Genomic DNA, 18,804 nt, shown 5'->3' on the forward strand with positions numbered 1-18,804 from the left:
GATGGTTTGTTACAATGTATCAGTATGGAGTCAGGACTGTTTACCTGACAGAAGATTGTTTAGACTGGACAGAACAGTAATAAATCCTCAGCTGTGAGGTCCCCTTTGTCTTCTGCAGAATGTGATAGAAGCGCAGTGCAGTCTGGGTAAGGTGCTCCTCTGGGCACAATTGTGTGGACGTAGCTGAATCAGCGCTGTGCACAGGACTCGGTAGAGGATGAGCGGAGTACACAGACCTTAGCTGGATCATGGACTGCAGACCTTGTTGTGGTGCTCCTGTTATGGTATTGAGTGGAGTTGAGGTCTGTTTACACGGGATGTGCCCCCCCCCCCCCCCAACCACCTTTCCTCTGTGACTAGGGGAGGGGTTGGTTACACTCAATGTGACTGTAGGGTGTTCACTTTCACCCCATCCCTTATGTTTGCACAGGTGAATGCCACCCTCTGCCTTGTGACTGGCCCATGCACAGGTGAGTGTGCCAGGCCTCATGTGATGCTGACTCGTTTCACTCTCTTCCAGAAGATCATCTGCTGCAATGAGCCGTGGGAATTATCATTCCAGCCCACTGATCAGAGACTGGGCACATTACGAAAGTGGAGTGGACCGAAGGATAGAGGACGCGGTGATCAGCGTCATCGTGGGCTGCTCATCACCCCCTGCCATGTTGCCACCAGTCCGTAATGAACTCAGAATGCGCAGAGAAGCAAGTAGGTTACAGACTTATACAACGTGGCCTGACTCCAACCCGGTGTCCCCCAGGGACCTTGCTCGTGCTGGCTTCTACTACCTGGGCCCTTTGGACCAGGTCCAATGCTTTTGCTGCAGAGGAGTCCTGAGATGTTGGGAGCCTGGGGACCAACCACAACGAGAGCACACTAAATATTTTCCCTCTTGCCCCTTTGTACTGGGCAGAGAGGTGGGCAATATCCCCTGTGCAGGTGGCAGGGACTCTGTGGATGGGCAGATCCTTGGACAATTGAATAGGCTTCCTAGTGAGGAGGAAGATGAGGCCTGGCAGGCGATGTTCCCTGAAATGATGGACGTTAGGAATAGACTGGCAACCTTTCACAATTGGCCTTCCTATGTTGAGGTGACCCCTGATGTTCTGGCTCAAGCAGGCTTTTTCTATACTGGTAAGTAATCTGTAGGAAAGCTGGGTGCCTAAACAGCTGTTGCTTTCGATGGATGCCCATTGACTTATGGGCACTGTGTGATCTTTGACTGTCCCTGTAATGATATGGAAAATGGGCATTTAACAAGGTCACCCTGGTGCTTTGGGTCCGAACAACAAAGTCCAAAATACCAGGAAGCCGGGTCAATGCAAAGCCTGTTCAAACTTGTATTTCATAAAATGGTTAAACTGACTTGGCTTGCTATATCTCCCAAAGTGACCTTCATATAGGGGCACCCCTACCTTGAGGCAGCCTGAGCCTACTGCCTCAAGCGGCAGCAGTATTCAGGACCTCAGAGGGGTGGGTGATGTGGTTGCCACCCAGCCAGTATTTACTGGCCATATTACCGTTCAGCTATGACATGGCCTGACTACAACACAAGATTTAACTTGCTTGGTCTGTATCTCTGGTCCAGTGGCTACTGGTGCTATAATGTCACCCCTGACCTCTCCCCAGGGTCTGCACTCCTGGACACAGATGCTGTCTTATATACGGCGCAGATGGGGTGACTGCTATTACTACTATGGCCACTAAGGGGGACACAGTGTTAGGAGCACAATTACTGTCACTTAGGACAAGACTCAATGGTTCATATGGTATGTTGGGCATTTTGTGTAGTGGCGCTTTCAATGCCTGTAAAGCATTTTTTTTTTTTTTTCCGGAGGGTGGGGGTGCCATTTCACACTTCGCTTCTTTCGGCATGTCTAGTGGTGTGCATGGAGCAAAAGGGCCTTCAACAGCCAATTGAATGGGTCCGAACTGATTTCTTGGCGTCTTGCATGGGACTCCTCAATGCTTGTTGACCATCCCATGTAGCTGACAGTGATTATGTTCTTGTTTTCTGACTTTGTAACTGTGCATGGGGCTAGTCTAGCTGGAGCTGACCCCCACTTCCCGCAAGCCCCATAGTATCTGTATTAGCTGCCTATATATTATCGTGGCACATGAACTGGTCTGTGCTAAAATAAAAGATCATGAAGAGTTGGACTACTCTAGAGAACTCAATGGCTTGGATTACAGGTGTCTCCTGCTTGTATGCAAATCTCTGCCACTTTTCTGATCGTGAGCAAATGCTATTCAAATATTGCTTGCTGTCAGTGAGTGGGAACATTCTTGTTCAGTCCAAAAATTGAAAACCAATACAAACAGGAGTACAATCCCAGGTAGCCACATGGCAGCAATGTGTGGCTTGGTAATTTAAGTGTTCGTTGCTTATAGGCTGTTAATGACCATATGTCTTGGAGAATCTGCACGACCATTAAAGGCGTTGTCCAGACTGGAAGAGAGCAGTCATGTTTTTCTAAACACTGCCACTGTCTGGTATAGTAGCTCAGCTCCCATTCCCTTCAATGGAGCTTAGCTGCAATACTGGACACTACCACAGACAAGGGTGGTGCTGTTTGTATTAAAACAGCCATATTTTCATAATTCATAACATCTTTAACAACCTGCATGCAGTGAATATTTAAAAGGGTTGTCTGGGTGTGATAGAGTACTTGCCCATCCTCTCCTTTGGCAATCCTGCATTGCAGCCCTGTGGTTCTCCTGGTGTTTAGGTACAGGTACCACCGTACTGATCCAACCAATTAGAGGCAGCAGTGGTCACATGCTGTTCTCCTGGCATCACCACTCAGATGCTGAGAACAGCAGCTGGCTACTGCACCTCTAACTAGATGCAGCTGGGAGGACCATACTGTGCTGCAGACTCTGCAACAACTTCACTCCCTGTGGCTATACTGTAATACTTGCAAACACTTGGCTGCTTCTAGATTCATTCAATCTTCTAAACTCTATCAGCAGTTTACCCCCCCCCCCCCTTCCTCCTCCAAGCAGTTTAAGAGTTTAGCTTGTTCTGCAGGAAGAGGACATTAAAGTAGAACGAGCTGTTTGTCCAGAAAATGTAAACTGTAGCTCCAATTCTGTTAACCCTAAGATTCTTGGCTTTAAAATGATACCAAAAGCCTGTCTGTAGCCCTCACAGAACTAGAGCTACAGCCCTTTGAAGTGGGGTTGGGAATACTGAAAGTGTGCACTGCATTACTCGCGGCCAGATTATCGCCATGAGTAACGCAATGCAAGATTGTCCATAGACAAGAGCCTTTACAGAAGGCTTTAAATATGGAAGAAAAATTAGTTACCTTCACATCTGCGATGGGAATTCAGGTTTCCTGCTCTATTCAGGGAGAAGGAAAGGGGAATTACTTAGCTGAACAGTTGTCTTATGATGGAGCCAAACAGACCCCATTGACTATTATGGGGTCTTTCATTTTTCACTCAGCTGAAGAAAAAGCTCTGCATGCAGCACCACTTCTGGCGTTTTGTGCTGGATTTGCAATGGGACCTTTGACTGCATGTTGCAGCACAGAAGTTAAGGCAGCCGAACTGGTATTGCCCTATCCATAACATGCTACAAGATATTACAGTATTAATCCAGTATGGTAAATTTCATAAAGTTTTCTGCTAATCTTTCCCAAAACAGGAATAAAATGTTTATACCTTCAAATACAAGCTGTCCCACAAAAAACAGCCCTGACGGCTCTGGTCCTGGAATGTGACGCCATACAAAGCAAAGGCTTTAAAAAAAAAAAAAAAAAGTGGCGTGCAAAAGAAAAGTGGTAACACAATAAAGCCTCTTATAAAATTGCTGCCATTATAATCTTAATGACTCCCAGAATAAATGTAACATATTTATACCACCTTGTATGCCTTATCTGAAGTTGGTTCCTAAACAATGTGTCCCCCAAACATGCAAGGTCTCCTACAGCTACACTGATAAGAATTTAAAAGTTGTGACTACGCGAATATAAAATGGGGAAACTCCTTGGGGGGCTTCACATCTGCGCTCGGGGTTCCACTTTCCTGTAACATAAGCAACATATACAACAGGAGCTCGGATGTCTGAAAGTAAAAATGTCTTCTGTTTATTCAATTGGTGTTTATAAAACCGGGTTACTGCATGTTACCGGAGGATGCGTTTCGATCTCCCCTATCCTGATCCCGCCCCCCTCTCTCCCACTGACTACAGGGGGTCCGTTTGCTTTCTGCCCAGCTTATAGCCAGAAGAAAAGGCACTTTTTTTCTTCTGGCGTTTTGTGCCGTCTCTGCAATGTATTCTCTGACCGGAGGTTCCAATGTAGATGTGAAATCTGCTTTAATACTAACGTCATCCTTAAGAACTAGTATCACAAAAGGGTTAAAAATGCACTTCAGGTGTTCTGCATCAAATATCAGAATCTACAACAAGACATTTTTGGGATGGCTTCTCCAATTATGTGTCTTTCCTGTGCTGATAGTTTGTTACATTTTTACCTGCACTGATACACTTCAATCTGTTTGTTTACCTTCTTGATTGTTGATACAACTATGATAAATAATCTGTGTGACGAATTCTGTCTAGGCCCCCTGTCCACGGGCGTCGTGGTATCCGGCGGCGGAGAGCCGCGCCCGGGAGCAGGAGCTGCGGAGAATCTCAATGATCCTCCGCTCGTGGACATCGGGCCGGCACTTTCTATAGCAATGCTATGGAAAGCTTCAGACGGCATGATTCGCCGGGGAAATCGCACCCGTGGACAGGGGGCCTAAAAGGGTTTTGGCTTCTGCTTTCAGTGAATGGTGAGTAATTGGAAGGCTGCAGAACATTTCATGTGAACTACAACAATAGAGTTGGAGGGTCCTGTATTGTGACGGTCACTAGTGCAAAGAACTTGTTAATTGGTCATTGGACCTGCAAGAAAAAAAGGGTTAATGGTTGGGGGTGAAAATGCCAATTTGTAGTGCTGTGCCCTGGATGGTTTCTGACTACTCCCGTCTTGTGCAGGACACGGGGATAGTGTCAAGTGTTTTCACTGTGATGGTGGACTGAGAAACTGGGAGAGGGGTGATGACGCCTGGAGAGAGCATGCCAAATGGTTCCCAAGGTAAGCCACAAACTACTGGGTGGTATCAAGATTTAAAGGGGAAGATCGCCTAACCCAAAGTCCTTAGTTGTGTATAAATCTGAATGGCAGTTATGGCATCCATACCCTGAACCCAGACTCTCTCTGCAGGTGTGCGTTCCTCATACAGTCCATGGGTCTGCCCTATGTCCGCAGTGTGCAGGAGACTCTACAAAGTAGTTCTGACAGTATGGTAAGTTTGTATGAGCTTTCACTAATCTGTGCCTTTAATAGTTGTTACCTCTAATAACTTCATAGCCCCACTATACAAAACCTTAAAGGGGAACATTCACATTATGGCTGGGTGGGCTGAAGCCTCCAAAAGTAACTGGGCAGAGAAGGTTAGCTACAGTATGTAGAAGTGTTGGGCAGGACTGAAGGTAGAGAGGCCCTTTAACTTTAAGATTACTACTCTATCATCCATTCTCATGGACCTTGAAATTGTGTAACACTTTAGGGCTGGAATGTAATGACCGGGTTATTACAGATCTCCCCAACATGATGCCTTACAACTCCCGTTTAATGATACATAAATTTGATATCAATGGACATCTTTGTCCACAATAACCAATCACAGCGGAGCCTTAATTTCTCAAGCTGCTGAGGTAAAATGAACGCTGCGCTGTGATTGATTGCTATGGGCAACAAGGTTAGGATGTCTTACTGTCAGATGGTTTTGCTAAATGAGGCCCAAAATTTAGCTTTAAAGACTTGGTAAAATTCATACACTGACTTGAAGGAATGCCAGTGGGTGTTTCAAACGTTTGTGCACCCGTTCATATCACCTGGTGAGGGCCATCTCCCATTTCCCCTCCCTCCCAATTGCGGCATACCCCTCTTCCTCCCTGCTCGGTCTGTGCAATTGGAGGGACAGGGACTGAGCTAATCACCAGTCTGCTTGGACAAGGGTTGGGGGCAGGCACTTGGCTCTGCCCATGTCCTGGCCCTTGGCCACAGCCATCAATGGAAGGAGGCGGGGTGGATCGGCGCTTGGCTCCGCACTGCCCCGCCCCCTCTCATTGCAGGAAGGAAGAGTGGTGAGCCTGCATGGGGAAGGGGAGCAGCCCGGTTGCTAAACTCCCTCCCACCTACGGCCACTGCAATGGGCTCCCATAGGAGTCCATTCAGCAGCCAACGTATAACGGCCCGAAACATAGTTCCAGAACAATGTTATGGGCTTGACGTAAACGCCTGGCGCTATACGTGGAATCCAATGCATCAGACCACATCAGCCAGCCGTGAAATGGCCGGCCGATATGCGCTCATGTGAAAGAAGCCTTATTTGCAGGTCTGAAGGAGAGATAAAATGCAGGTCTGCGAACCCCTAGTACCAATGTAGAGATCCTAAAACTGTCACATTTCTTGCCAGTGGACTGATTAAGTATTTACTTCTCTGGATCTGTTTCATTATGCCCGGGTAAAGGCCCATTTACACTGAGCGATCATTTTGCATAAACTAAATAGCTACTCAGCTACTTAAAGGGGTTGTCCCGCGCCGAAACAGGTTTTTTTTTTTTTCAACCCCCCCCCCCCCCCCCCCCCCCCTTTCGGCGCGAGACAACCCCGATGCAGGGAAGTAAAGAAAGTTTACCGGAGCGCTTACCTTAATCCCCGCGCTCCGGTGACTTCAATACTTACCGCTGAAGATGGCCGCCGGGATCCTCTGTCTTCGTGGACCGCAGCTCTTCTGTGCGGTCCACTGCCGATTCCAGCCTCCTGATTGGCTGGAATCGGCACGTGACGGGGCGGAGCTACACAGAGCCGCTCTCTGGCACGAGCGGCTCCATAGAAGACTGCTGAAGACCCGGACTGCGCAAGCGCGGCTAATTTGGCCATCGGAGGCCAAAAATTAGTCGGCACCATGGAGTCGAGGACGCTAGCAACGGAGCAGGTAAGTAAAAAACTTTTTATAACTTCTGTATGGCTCATAATTAATGCACAATGTATATTACAAAGTGCATTATTATGGCCATACAGAAGTGTATAGACCCACTTGCTGCCTCGGGACAACCCCTTTAAGAGCAATTAAGTGTGCAAATGAAGCCTTCACTGAAAGCAGTTAATAGCTGAGCTCTTATCTGCTTTCAGTTAGCATTGTTTCCTGGAGAACAAAGTATCAGCACTACCTGTGGAGAACTGCTAAGGCCTGAGGACGATTTTTAGTTTGGCCTGAACTTAATGATCAGCTAGCAGTGCCCGATGGCTGCGCGTTTAGATGCAACGATTATCGCTCAAAAGATCGCTTTTTAGCTGTGTTTTTTTTTTTTTTTTTTTTTTTTTTTTTTTGTTTTAGCGATCATTAGTGTAAATGGGCCTTAAGGCTTCTGTGTGAGCGGCCTTAGTGTGAAACATCATTTTTAAGCTGTCTGGAGAGGCTCTGCCCAGCAGGTGTACAATTTGTAAGTGATACTTCAATTTTAAGGAAAGGTTGCATCTGTTTTGAGAATCATCCAGCTGTCCACCAGTAAGCGTGGAAACAGCGCGGTGTGAACCCTGCATGGTCACGCTAAGTCCTCAGAAATTCTCCATCAGAGCGAGCAGAGAATTGGACGTCCCGCCGCCGACTGTGTGGAAGATTCTGTGCAAACATTTGTGACGTTATCCCTGCCAATTGCAATTGTTACCGGCCCTGAAACCGGACAACAAAGTGCAGCAACATTCTTTCAGCAAGAGTCTGCAGATGTAACTGAAAGCAATGGTTTTATGGAGTCTTTAGTGTTAGGTGGAAGGCGGCTTCATCACTAATCTTGCAACAAATGTAATGTCAATGTGGGGGAGGGGAACCCACAGGTCTACGTGGAGCGTCCGGTCACTCTCCCAAAGTGAATGTGTTTTGCACTGTAACTTGTAGGAAAGTCTCAGACACTACTTCCCTCTCCCACCCTTAATTATCACTATGAAGTGAGCAGCAGCTACCAAACAGATGAATTGGCTGCATAGGTGGTGACAATGGTGAGCTTCTTCCTTGACCTCCACGTTCCCTAGACTTTAAGCCTTGTGGTTTTAATTTATTTTCCCTTTGGGGGTCTACATGCCCCCCTTTAATCCACCATGATCTGTGGCATCCCAGAAACCATTGCATCTGTCAATCAGGATCCGCTACAATGTGTACAGCAAGAACCTGACTGAAGGCTCCATGTGTTGAGTGACAGAGGGGTCACACTGACACCTCTGGGGAAAACCTTCTTGGTGTGTAACAATGTTTTAAGATTGTTTAAATTAATATCAAATTCATGTAGGAGTCATTAAACAGGAGTTCTGAGGGGTTCAAACCCTGTATTATAGGTGCAGACTGACTGCACTCGGGCCTCAGAGCTTTAGGGAGCCCATAAGATCCCTCTTCTCCATATTAGACCAGTGATATAAATCATTATCAGGGGTGGGAAGGCCTGATACAGATCTTGTCCTGAGGCTAGCCGCTTTAACTTGTGACTCTGCTTGATTTACCCTATTGCATATACTGCTCAATGGTATTGTTGTATCTTGTCTCCTCCACAGTAATGGGGTGGAGACATGGGCTGTGCTGCAGGAGCTAGAGGGAACATCCCCAGCTCTGGATTGGCTGCTGGAGATACAGACCTCTCCTGCCCCCTGCTCCCGCTGTGGCGGACTGTCTCCCGCAGCTAGGCACTGGCCGACTGGGAGATGTGCAGGTGCCGCTCTTAAGGGCCCCTGTGCCATAATTTCCCCAGCTGCTCACTCAGCCTACAGCTGTCACTCAACTCCCTGTGCTTAGGCTCGTTCTGTCACCGCTGCTGTTGACAGCTTGCCCTGACTCCTGCTCTAGTGCTGCTACAGCGCTGCTTTACTGGGCCACGGTAGCAACACAGGTGCTGTCAGTGATCAGCGTACTTCTCCTGTCAGTAAACGCCCCCCTCCCATGTCTCCACCCATTATTTCCAGTGGAGACAAGTTGCAACAATACCCTGCTCAATTACATTATTTGGTAGTATGGGGCTCGACTACCAACTCTTTTTCAGTGATCACCTAATAAGTCAACAGGGCAGTGAATCAAAATCCCTGAAAGGAATGGTCTCTGGATATTCCTGTTGAATGTCCTCTGACGGGTTCCCCCTGGTGGTCAGTTTCCAGTAAGCTTTCCAAATACATTATTTGACACTTAAAGGGCTGACTCCATTTTGAAAAGGAATATAATACTGAATTTACACCCCTCCTGCCTATTAAGATACTGCTAACCCACAGAGGTAAAGTTTGTCTGCTTTTCCATAATGTGGTTCTTGGTAAGGTATCATATCTACAAGAATACTTTGTTTCTCTTATGGAGAACAACCACATTTTGCTCTGACTAACACCGTACCAAACTTTCTTCTTTTTAAGCTTTTTCATGACTCTTGGTCTCCACAGTCTGACTCCCGGAGGTTGGAGGACAGGAGTCCAGGCAGCCCCAGTGGTGAGTGCATGTTTTATCTTTACCACAGAGGCCAACAATTTTGAAGGCCAGTGCTATGCATAATAGAGTAGGCCAAGTCTTGTGACTAACTTTATTCCAGTGGTATTAAACTTGTGATACTCCAGTATTGCAGAACTTCAACTCTCAGCATGCGGTCTGCTACAGGCTGAGGGCTGTAGTCTGGAACAGTTGGAGAGTCCCAGGTTAGAGATCCTTCCTTTACACCTGTGTATTGCAGCACTACCAGCAGGCACCCATCAGCTGGATCCCAAGTAACGGTCCCCCAGCTGATGACCCATCCTGAGGGCAAGTCATCAATAGTATTGTGCGGAAAAATCCCTTGAAGTACTGTATTCAAACTTGGAGAATATGTTAGATGCTAGGACAGGGCGTCACATTCTCTGGAGGCCTGGAAGATCTGATATAACTCAGACCGAAGAACACTCTTTAATGAAGTTTGGTCGAAACATGCCTTACTTGATCAGAATCGGGAGCCCCTCATAACATGTTTGAGCACTCCTTAACCAGAATGCTGCCATCCACACGGCAACCGTCACTGGCAAGGGATGCCTAGTCTGGATAGCTGAACCTGGCTGTCTTGTTCGGCACACATGCCACCCTGTCATGTTTTTGCTTCATTCTTGTAGTCGACACAAGACTATGCTGCCGTGTATCGCTGTACTCTACAAGAGCATGTGTTCATTGTGTGCACCTATTGGATAAGAGGATTCATTAAAGGGGGTTGTAGGCCATCTATATCCATATCCTATCAGCAGGATATGTTCATAGATTATTGGGTTCTGCTGCCAAGGACCCACTGCGGATCTGTGCTTGTGCACTGAACTGATTTCAGCAGGAAGCAGACCGCTCCATTCCCACTACAGGCTTGGTATTGCAGGGCCAGCTTGCATTGAAGTGAATGGAAACTTGGCCTGCAATACCAAGCCTGGCCACTGCAGTGGGAATGGAGCTGTTAGCTTCCTGCAGAAATCGTCTAATTTTATGAACATGTCGACAGCAGATGGGTGAGGGTGCCAAGTAGTAGACTTATCCTGCTGATGGGCCTTCAGTTTATAACTGGACGATCCCTTTAAGTCCTTTGAACTTGCACAGAAATATGAAGTCTGAATAACTAACAAAGTAATCAGAAATTTGTAAACAAACAGGAATGTTGGCTATGTATGATGGAGGCAAGAAATGGTGCAGAACATTAAAGGCAGATTGATGGCTTATCCCAGAAAGTATTTGTGCAGATGGGAATATTCAAGAGCCCGTGTGAAAGGGCTACAAAGACTACGTTCATGCATACAGAGTGACTGCAGTGTGAATTGCAAGGTCCTCATAGAAAAAAATGCCTCATATACTGCTGTTTACTGACAAGGCATGGCTACACTTATCCAGATATATAAACTCTCAATGTGTGATGTGGACTGCTGAAAAGCCTCATGAAATCCACAAGAGCCCACAAAAAATTGGGTCAATTATGCATGGCTATGATTTGCACCAAATGCCAATCTCTGCCAGTACTGTGACCAGTGAAATGTATGTGGAGATCTTCCACACATTGGTAAATTGGATGATGAGGAAACTGGCACCAGCTACTCAACAGGATGGGGGAGAACTGACCTCTCCAGTATGACTGCCTGAGATCAGAGCATTTTGGGGGATTCAGTCACTTCTAAAGGTCTTTGGCCACAGCAGTCACTTGACTTGAGCCCATTGGACTTTCTTGTGGGGCTTCCTGAAAGGGAAAGCTTGCTAGAATTAAGACCCTAATTATCCAGTAAAGGAACACACAAACTGCTGCAGTGAGGCCGGACCTACTTACCAGAACACTTGGCAGTACGGAGCATAAGTTTCAGTATGGAGGACACTTCCAGCACAGATCATGAGGGGTTCCAGATTCTCATTGGGTAAGGTATGGCTTGAGCAAATTACATTAATGTATTAGCTTTGGAGTTGTAGCATGGATTTTCTCGGTCTCCTGCAGAGAACCCTCACCTTTCTACCCTGCATTTGCGATGCATGGAGGCAGGTGTCTGTAGGATCGGAGACCCTATAGGTCAGGGGTCACTGACTACTGCTGCCAGCAGATGAGAACTACAGAGCAAGTGGGTTAAATGCTAGTGATGATTCTGAATCCTAGTGGTGATAAAGATGTTGCTGGAGGACTGTTGCCCCTTAATTATTTAGCTGGGCTTTGTGGCTTGGTCTTGTGTAGTTGTGCCTGGTACTGCAGCAAGTAAATGCACAATGGTCAACTCTAAAGGCCCATTTACATGCAACGATTATCACTCAAAATTAGTTCAAACAACTGAAAATGAGTGATTGTTACATGTAAACAGACATCGTGCACTTTAGTTCTGAACAATATTTTAAGGTTAACTTAAACTCCATCCTTCAGCTACTGAGTGATTCTTTCCAGGAGAGAATAGAATGTGCTGCAGCTGTTTACATAGCTGGGTGTGTTTAACCACAAGCTGAGCTCTGCAAACAACTAGAGTTCCTTTTACATGAAAATGAAGATGATGGTGTTAATGGTCGTTAACACTTGATGCAAAAAGATCACTAAATCTTTCAGTCATTTGAAAGCTTATCGTTGTGTGTAAATCAGCCTTAAGGCCCATTTAGACGGGATGATAATCGGGCAAACAATACCTAAAACTCGTCCCCGTACATACTAGTCCTGTGCACCTGCACGGGAACTAGTATCGCTGGCTCACAGCGGAGCGGCTGCAGGAGATTTCTGTCCTCACGCTCCCCTCCCCTCTCCATTGACATAACATAGTGGCCGTTCGATGAACTGAGCGTTAAATGCAAACAGCAGCTATTCAGTATTGGTTATGATGCATAAACTATGGATGATGAGCAGATCGCTCAGCGTAAATAGCAGCTGTTCAGTACTGAACAGCCACTGTTATGTCAATGGAGAGGGCCGGGGGAGCGCGAGGAGAGATCTCCTGCAACAGTGAGCTAACGATACTAGCTCCCGTGCAGGTGCACAGGCATTAGTATGTGTGGGGATGAGTGTCAGGCATCGTTTGCCCAACACTAGTCCTGTCTAAATGGGCTTGGGAGTCTCCCCACTGGGACCATGAGATCAATGGGGAGGGGTCCCATTCTTGAAAGAGGCAACATACTCAGTCAGCTCTCAGTCTTGTGTTTAATTTCATTGCAACCAGGACCCCTAATCATGTGTTTATGGCTAGTGCCAATGCTGATTTGCATGCTCCCTTATGTCTTGCCCTGGCCGTCTGCCCCAGCTACACTTTCAGGAACAGACTTGTAAACTGCACCCCTTCCTTAATTTCCTTGACGACCAGAACACCCCCAACCCTATCTAGCAATGAGAACTTTGGGCTTTAATTGGACTTCAATCCCCGCCCCTACAGCTGGGCAGATGCAATAGCCAACTGGCACTGAGTTTCTGGGTGAACGCACCAGGATGTTGGGGTTTGAGTAACTGAATTAACCCCTCCCTTGCAGATTCTCCTGGTGACCAGCAGGACTTGCTTCAGTCATCCATAGCCCAGGGTGCTCTGCGGATGGGCTTTGATGAAAACTTGGTATCCAGTCTGATTCAAAGCCGTTTCCTGCTGGTTGGGACCCCTTACAGCTCTGTGTCTGACCTGGTTCATGATCTAGTTCAGGCAGAAGAGGAGAGACGGGCACACACAACAGGTATATACATAGCCTGCGCCAAGCAAAGTGTTGGCCTGTGTGGATGATGGGTGTTGTAGTGTGCAGCATAGAGCAGTGATTGTATGACTAAAGGCCCTTTTACACACTGATTTTTCGCTCAAAAGCCACCTCTTAAGCAATAATCGTTGCGTGTAAATGTGCCCTTTCACTTTTCTGCTGAACGATTATTTTATGTTCGGCATAAAATCCATCTTTGGCAGAAGAGCTGATAGCAGGGACTTTACGCTGTGTTCCCTGCAGGGAGCGCTGATAACATTGTCTCAGCTGTCAGGCCCATGGCAGAACAAAGGGAATGTATTCAGAGCACAGACCACCTGCTGTTCTCTGAATATAGCTCTCAGTGGCTCACACGCATTAATCTACTACCGGTAGTTGGTATTAGTACCAATTAGTAGTTTATGCAAAATGATCGCTCAAAAGCCATCTTTTGTATGATCATCTTTGTGTGTAAATGGGCCTTAACTCTGCATATGCTTCTGTTGCACTTGATGCTTGAGGTTTTTTTTTTTCACTTTTAGTTAGTTCAGAGCTGCATTCAAAGTTATGGCTTTCTATTGGCTCTCTGCTGCCCCCTGTTGCAATTTGAGTCCATTGTAGAGCATTGCAGAAGGTGGCAGACGGCAATGCATTATGGTAAATGCTGGACATGCAGAGCTTGGTATTCTTCCTCAATAGAAGTCATGTAAATCTGACAGGCTGAATCGGCTGCTCTAGACAATCCAGCAGGGATGTGACATTTGGCAATCACCTGCTCTCTAAATGCAGCTCTGGGTGTGACTACAGTAGTATTGTCCTGTGTTCCAATTCCATCCAAACTGGTGTGCATGTAAATCTAAAAACCTCCTACATGTGTTCTATAGTACTGTGACCGCTCTGCTCTCTCCAGAATTTGTAGGGATTCATGAAACACCAGCACAAAGGGCATCTACAGAGCCCCAACCACCGAAACAAACAGGTAACTATTCTTGCACATAGGGGGCAGTATTTATAGTAGTTGTATTCTTGTACATGAGAAGCAGTATTTACCTGAACTGAATGCAGTTTAAAGGATGTGACTAAACTTTATAGTCAAGGGATCTAAAGACCCCATCCCCCAGTACTTGTTTAATAATCAGCTGCATGACTTCTCTCCCCAGAGACTACGCTCAGCACTGAAGAGCAGCTCCGGAGGCTGAAGGAGGAAAAAATATGCAAAGTGTGTATGGACAAGGATGTGTCTATGGTTTTCGTTCCATGTGGACATCTGGTGGTCTGCATGGATTGTGCCCCTAATCTTAGACACTGCCCAATCTGCAGGGAACCTATAAGGGGCAGTGTGCGGGCCTTCATGTCCTGATGTCTTCAACAGGTGACTACAATTTTACAGACTTCTTTAGAAAATGTCCTACATGTTAGACTTTTCCAACCCTGAAAAGGTCAAGGTTTTTATGCAAACCAATCTAAATCACGATAAAATTACTGTTCTGCTACTATAGTTATAACTTCCACTGGATGTCGGTGAATGGCATAAGGCTAAAAACTAATCCTGCTCAAGACAGACTTGAGGTGATTAGAGATGAGCGAGTATACTCGCTGAGGCACATTACTCGAGCGAGTAGTGTCTTAGCCGAGTATCTCCCCGCTCGTCTCAAGATTCGGGGGCCGGTAACAGGTGAGTTGCGGCGGGGAGAGAGATCTCCCCGCTCTTCCCCCGCCGGCCCCCAAATCTTTAGAGACGAGCGGGGAGATACTCGGCTAAGACACTACTCGCTCGAGTAATGTGCCTTAGCGAGTATACTCGCTCATATCTAGTGGTGATGTGTTCATTGGAGGCTTGTGTAGACCAGTGTTCCCCCAAATAAGTCACGTTTTGGGTATATTCCATAGAGAACACCTGTAGTAATCTGAGGCGCTGCCAATTACACCACTTGTGCAACGGTAGGGCGCATTCATACGACCGTATATCGGCTGCATATTCACGCCAACAGATATACGGCGTCCCTCTCTGCGGGGGGGGGGGGGTGTAAGCTGGAAGAGCCTGGAGCAGTGCTGAGCTCCTGCCTCCTCTCCACCCCCCCACCCCCTCCACTATTTTCAATGAGAGGCGGGACAGGGGCAGAGCTAATCCACAAAACTTAGCCCCCGTCCCACCTCCTCTCATTGCAAATCGTGCAGAGGGGCGGAGAGGGGGCGGGAGCTCAGCACTGCTCCTGGCTCTTCCAGCCGCCTCCCCCCTGCAGAGAGACGCCGTATATCGGCTGGCATGAAAACCCAGCCGATATACGGTGGTCTGAATGCGCCCGTAAGGAGAGGGTGAAGGCATGACCTGTTGGGGAAACACTGGTATAGGCAGATTCAACTTGCAATAACCCGTCTGCTCTAAGTCCTCCATACTGGATTTTGGCCTTCTCATGGCCAAAAGTTTTGTGACTGTCACAAATTTGGGTTTTCACAAAGTTAGCTGCTTTAGTGTCTCTAGAGATTTTAGTCAATATTTGGGTGTTTTTCACATCTCCAGCTGGAGGTTCAGTTGGATGCGGCTGCAGGCAGTGTTTTTTGTTTTTTCTTCCTTCAGTTCCAAAAGTGCACAGAAAGCAAACAGCCCCCCATTATAGTCAATGGGGTCCACCTGGCGCTGTTCTGTTCCGTCCACAGATGGAATTGTTCAGCCGCAGGGATCCCCTTTCCTGCTCCCCAAAACTGAGCAGGAAAGGGGAATCCCCCAGTGCTGATGTAAAAGCAGCCTTTCCTTAGTTACTGAAGCACAATTATAAGAATTTCAGAAGTTTTACTCTTGACAAATTCTTGTTTGACCCCCTCAAACCCATCTGATCCGCTTACGAGGAGGTAAGTTCTAGACTGGACCCAGGAGAGTCATTGGATCTTGTGTATCTGGACTTCTCCAAAGCATTTGATACTGGTTTATGCTGGCTGAAACTGTACGACGAGCGAGAACCTCTCAGTTGTTCAGTCGTTTGCCTGCGTTCAAGCGAACGAAGCTGACCATTAACCATTCTGTCTAAACTGGGCATTATCAGTGCTTGAAGTTCATCACATTTTCTATTTGTCCACCTGGTTTTTGAGGATTGACCACAAGTTCTCATTGGGATGGAGATCTGGGGCGTTTCCTTGTCATGGACCCAAAATGTCAAATTTTTTTTTTTTTTTTTTTCACCAATCCACTTTATCACGTTTTTGCCTTGTGACATGGTGCTCAATGTTGGAAAAAGCATTGTCCATCACTGAGTTGCTCCCGGCGGGTTGGGAGGAGTTGCTCCCGGCGGGTTGGGAGGAGTTGCTCCCGGCGGGTTGGGAGGAGTTGCTCCCGGCGGGTTGGGAGGAGTTGCTCCCGGCGGGTTGGGAGGAGTTGCTCCCGGCGGGTTGGGAGGAGTTGCTCCCGGCGGGTTGGGAGGAGTTGCTCCCGGCGGGTTGGGAGGAGTTGCTCCCGGCGGGTTGGGAGGAGTTGCTCCCGGCGGGTTGGGAGTTCCCATTCTTTATACATAGCAGAAGTGTTTGACAATCTTGCTTATTGACTCACAAACTTGCCTAGGAGTGTAAACTATGAAATGTTTAATTGTACGCTATATTTAACTCTTTTGGCAGGCACACCCCCTGCATATCTGCACATGCAAAAAAACATGCAGCATGCACCCATTGACTTCAATGATCAATTAAGGCCGCCTGCACACGAACAGACTTGCATTGCACAATCTGTGGTGTGCATCAGCACCGTGGATCCATGGCAAATACCGTTCGTTACATGATATGGAAAAGGGCTTCATCCTGCACTCAGAAAATCTAATTGCGATTTCTGCGAGCGGAGGAAAAAACGCATCATGTTTTATTTTAGTTAATGGAAGCTGTCTGCCCCATGTCTCTTCTGCAATTGACATTGTGGAAAGGGCACGGATTCCGCATAATCGCCTAGCCATGGCACAGGGAAAATAAATCAATCTGTACTGGGCATGTGGTGGCAGCTTGCCACAAGCATCCAGAGGACAGATAAAGACAAACGGGTACGTGCGGATGCCGGCCGGGCACCGGGTCGGATTCCGCTGAAGACTCCCGCAGGCGGACTAAGTTTAGTAAAATAGAACATGCTACATATTTTGCATAATGGAAATGCGTGCGCAAAATCCGCTCATGTGACCAAGCCCACTGAAACAAATGGGTTCTCTTCACTATGTAATATGCAGTGCAAATACACTTGTGTGATAAGCCCTGAAAGACAAACCCTGTAGCAACAAACTTTGTGAAAACCAAAATGTTAACTTTTGGCCATGACTGTCTCCATTCACTGACAGATATTCAATAGTGAAATGGGCTGCATTTACATAAAATGGTAAGCCTCTGTAGGCATCATGTAGCTCCCACAATGCTGGTAATGGTGTAACCACCCCTCAGGTCATCACCCACCTTTCCACTCACCCTGATAGAATATTGGTAACCCCTGTAGGAAGTTGGCTCCTACTGCGCTTCTAGGCCTCATGTTCACTAGAAAAATACAATCCATGTTGATTTCTGCAGCGGATGCACTGCGGGTCACCATTAATTTGTTGGATTTTTTTCTCTTGGCGTAAAATCCGCAAATCGTATTAAATCACACCCGCGGGTGTTCAATTTGATTTAATTGACCACGGATGGCCAATGATTCCCTATGGGCAAATTTGACTGTAGATCTCACCCATGGAAAAACGCGCAGATTTGCAAATTCTAATTTTTCTAGTGGCCATAAGGCCTTAGTGTCAGTCTGCAGTAAGGAATACAATTCCATTAACAGAAGGGGGGTGTAAAATGTAACTGAAGCCCTCTTGGCAGGAAACAATGTTGCAGTCTCTGGAGTAACTCTGCTGTCCTCCTCTCACAGGATCCTGACACCAGAACAGGCGGCTCTGATCCAGTCTCTACTTGTGACAGCGGCTTCTACAATTAAGGATTATTTTCTATTTAATTGCTAATAATTGAGTGAGATGTTAAAATGCTGTGTAATAAAGTATCATTTCATAAAATGGGTGTCCTGTGACTAATGTAAATTGGGGGAGAGGAGTTGGCAGCCATCTGTCCCATCCAAAAATTAGTGGGGTTAAAGTATCCCCACGATCTCAGGATTTTCAGGTTCTATTCACTACAGGTTTCAGTAAACCAGTTATGATGGTTCTTATTGTTAAAGGGCTTGTCTGTCTGTAGGCTATTCATGGCCTGTTAATAGTAGATTGGGGGTCCGTTGTCCGGACCTCCTGCTGACGTTGGCCAGGCCAGTGCACGCCTGTGCTAAAATGAATCCTGTAGGAAGCAGAGGGCTCCATTCTTACTGTAGGGGTGAGCCTTGGTATTGCAGGCCCAAGTCCCATTGGAATGGCAACCTTTCCTACAATGGCCACTACAGTAAGAACAGAGCTGTCTGCTTCCTGCAGAGATCTGATCAGTGTACAAGCATGCCATAGCATATAATAGAAAGTATCTCACCTCTTTTGTCCGCCGATCTGTCTGTTTTTAAATGCAATGATATACTCACTTTCCACATACCATTCAGTCCGATGGTTTTCTTTGATGCACATTAGTAGATACAGGGAAGCATGGATTTTTGTAGTATATTCCTTGCTT

The 18,804-nt window shown here is 46.8% G+C and overlaps 1 protein-coding gene across 1 annotated transcript; it reads left to right on the forward strand.

The window, feature by feature from the left end:
* Positions 1-208: 208 nt before the first annotated feature.
* BIRC7 (baculoviral IAP repeat containing 7) lies at positions 209-18,128 on the forward strand. Its single transcript, XM_066586410.1, has 9 exons — positions 209-302; positions 521-1,134; positions 4,991-5,090; positions 5,220-5,301; positions 9,447-9,519; positions 13,006-13,200; positions 14,108-14,176; positions 14,358-14,569; positions 18,068-18,128. The coding sequence occupies exons 2-8, from the start codon at positions 537-539 to the stop codon at positions 14,555-14,557; spliced, it is 1,317 nt and encodes a 438-aa protein (XP_066442507.1). The 5' UTR covers positions 209-302; positions 521-536; the 3' UTR covers positions 14,558-14,569; positions 18,068-18,128.
* Positions 18,129-18,804: the final 676 nt, after the last annotated feature.

This window comes from Eleutherodactylus coqui, chromosome 13 (assembly GCF_035609145.1).
Source record: "Eleutherodactylus coqui strain aEleCoq1 chromosome 13, aEleCoq1.hap1, whole genome shotgun sequence".
NCBI lineage: Eukaryota > Metazoa > Chordata > Amphibia > Anura > Eleutherodactylidae > Eleutherodactylus > Eleutherodactylus coqui.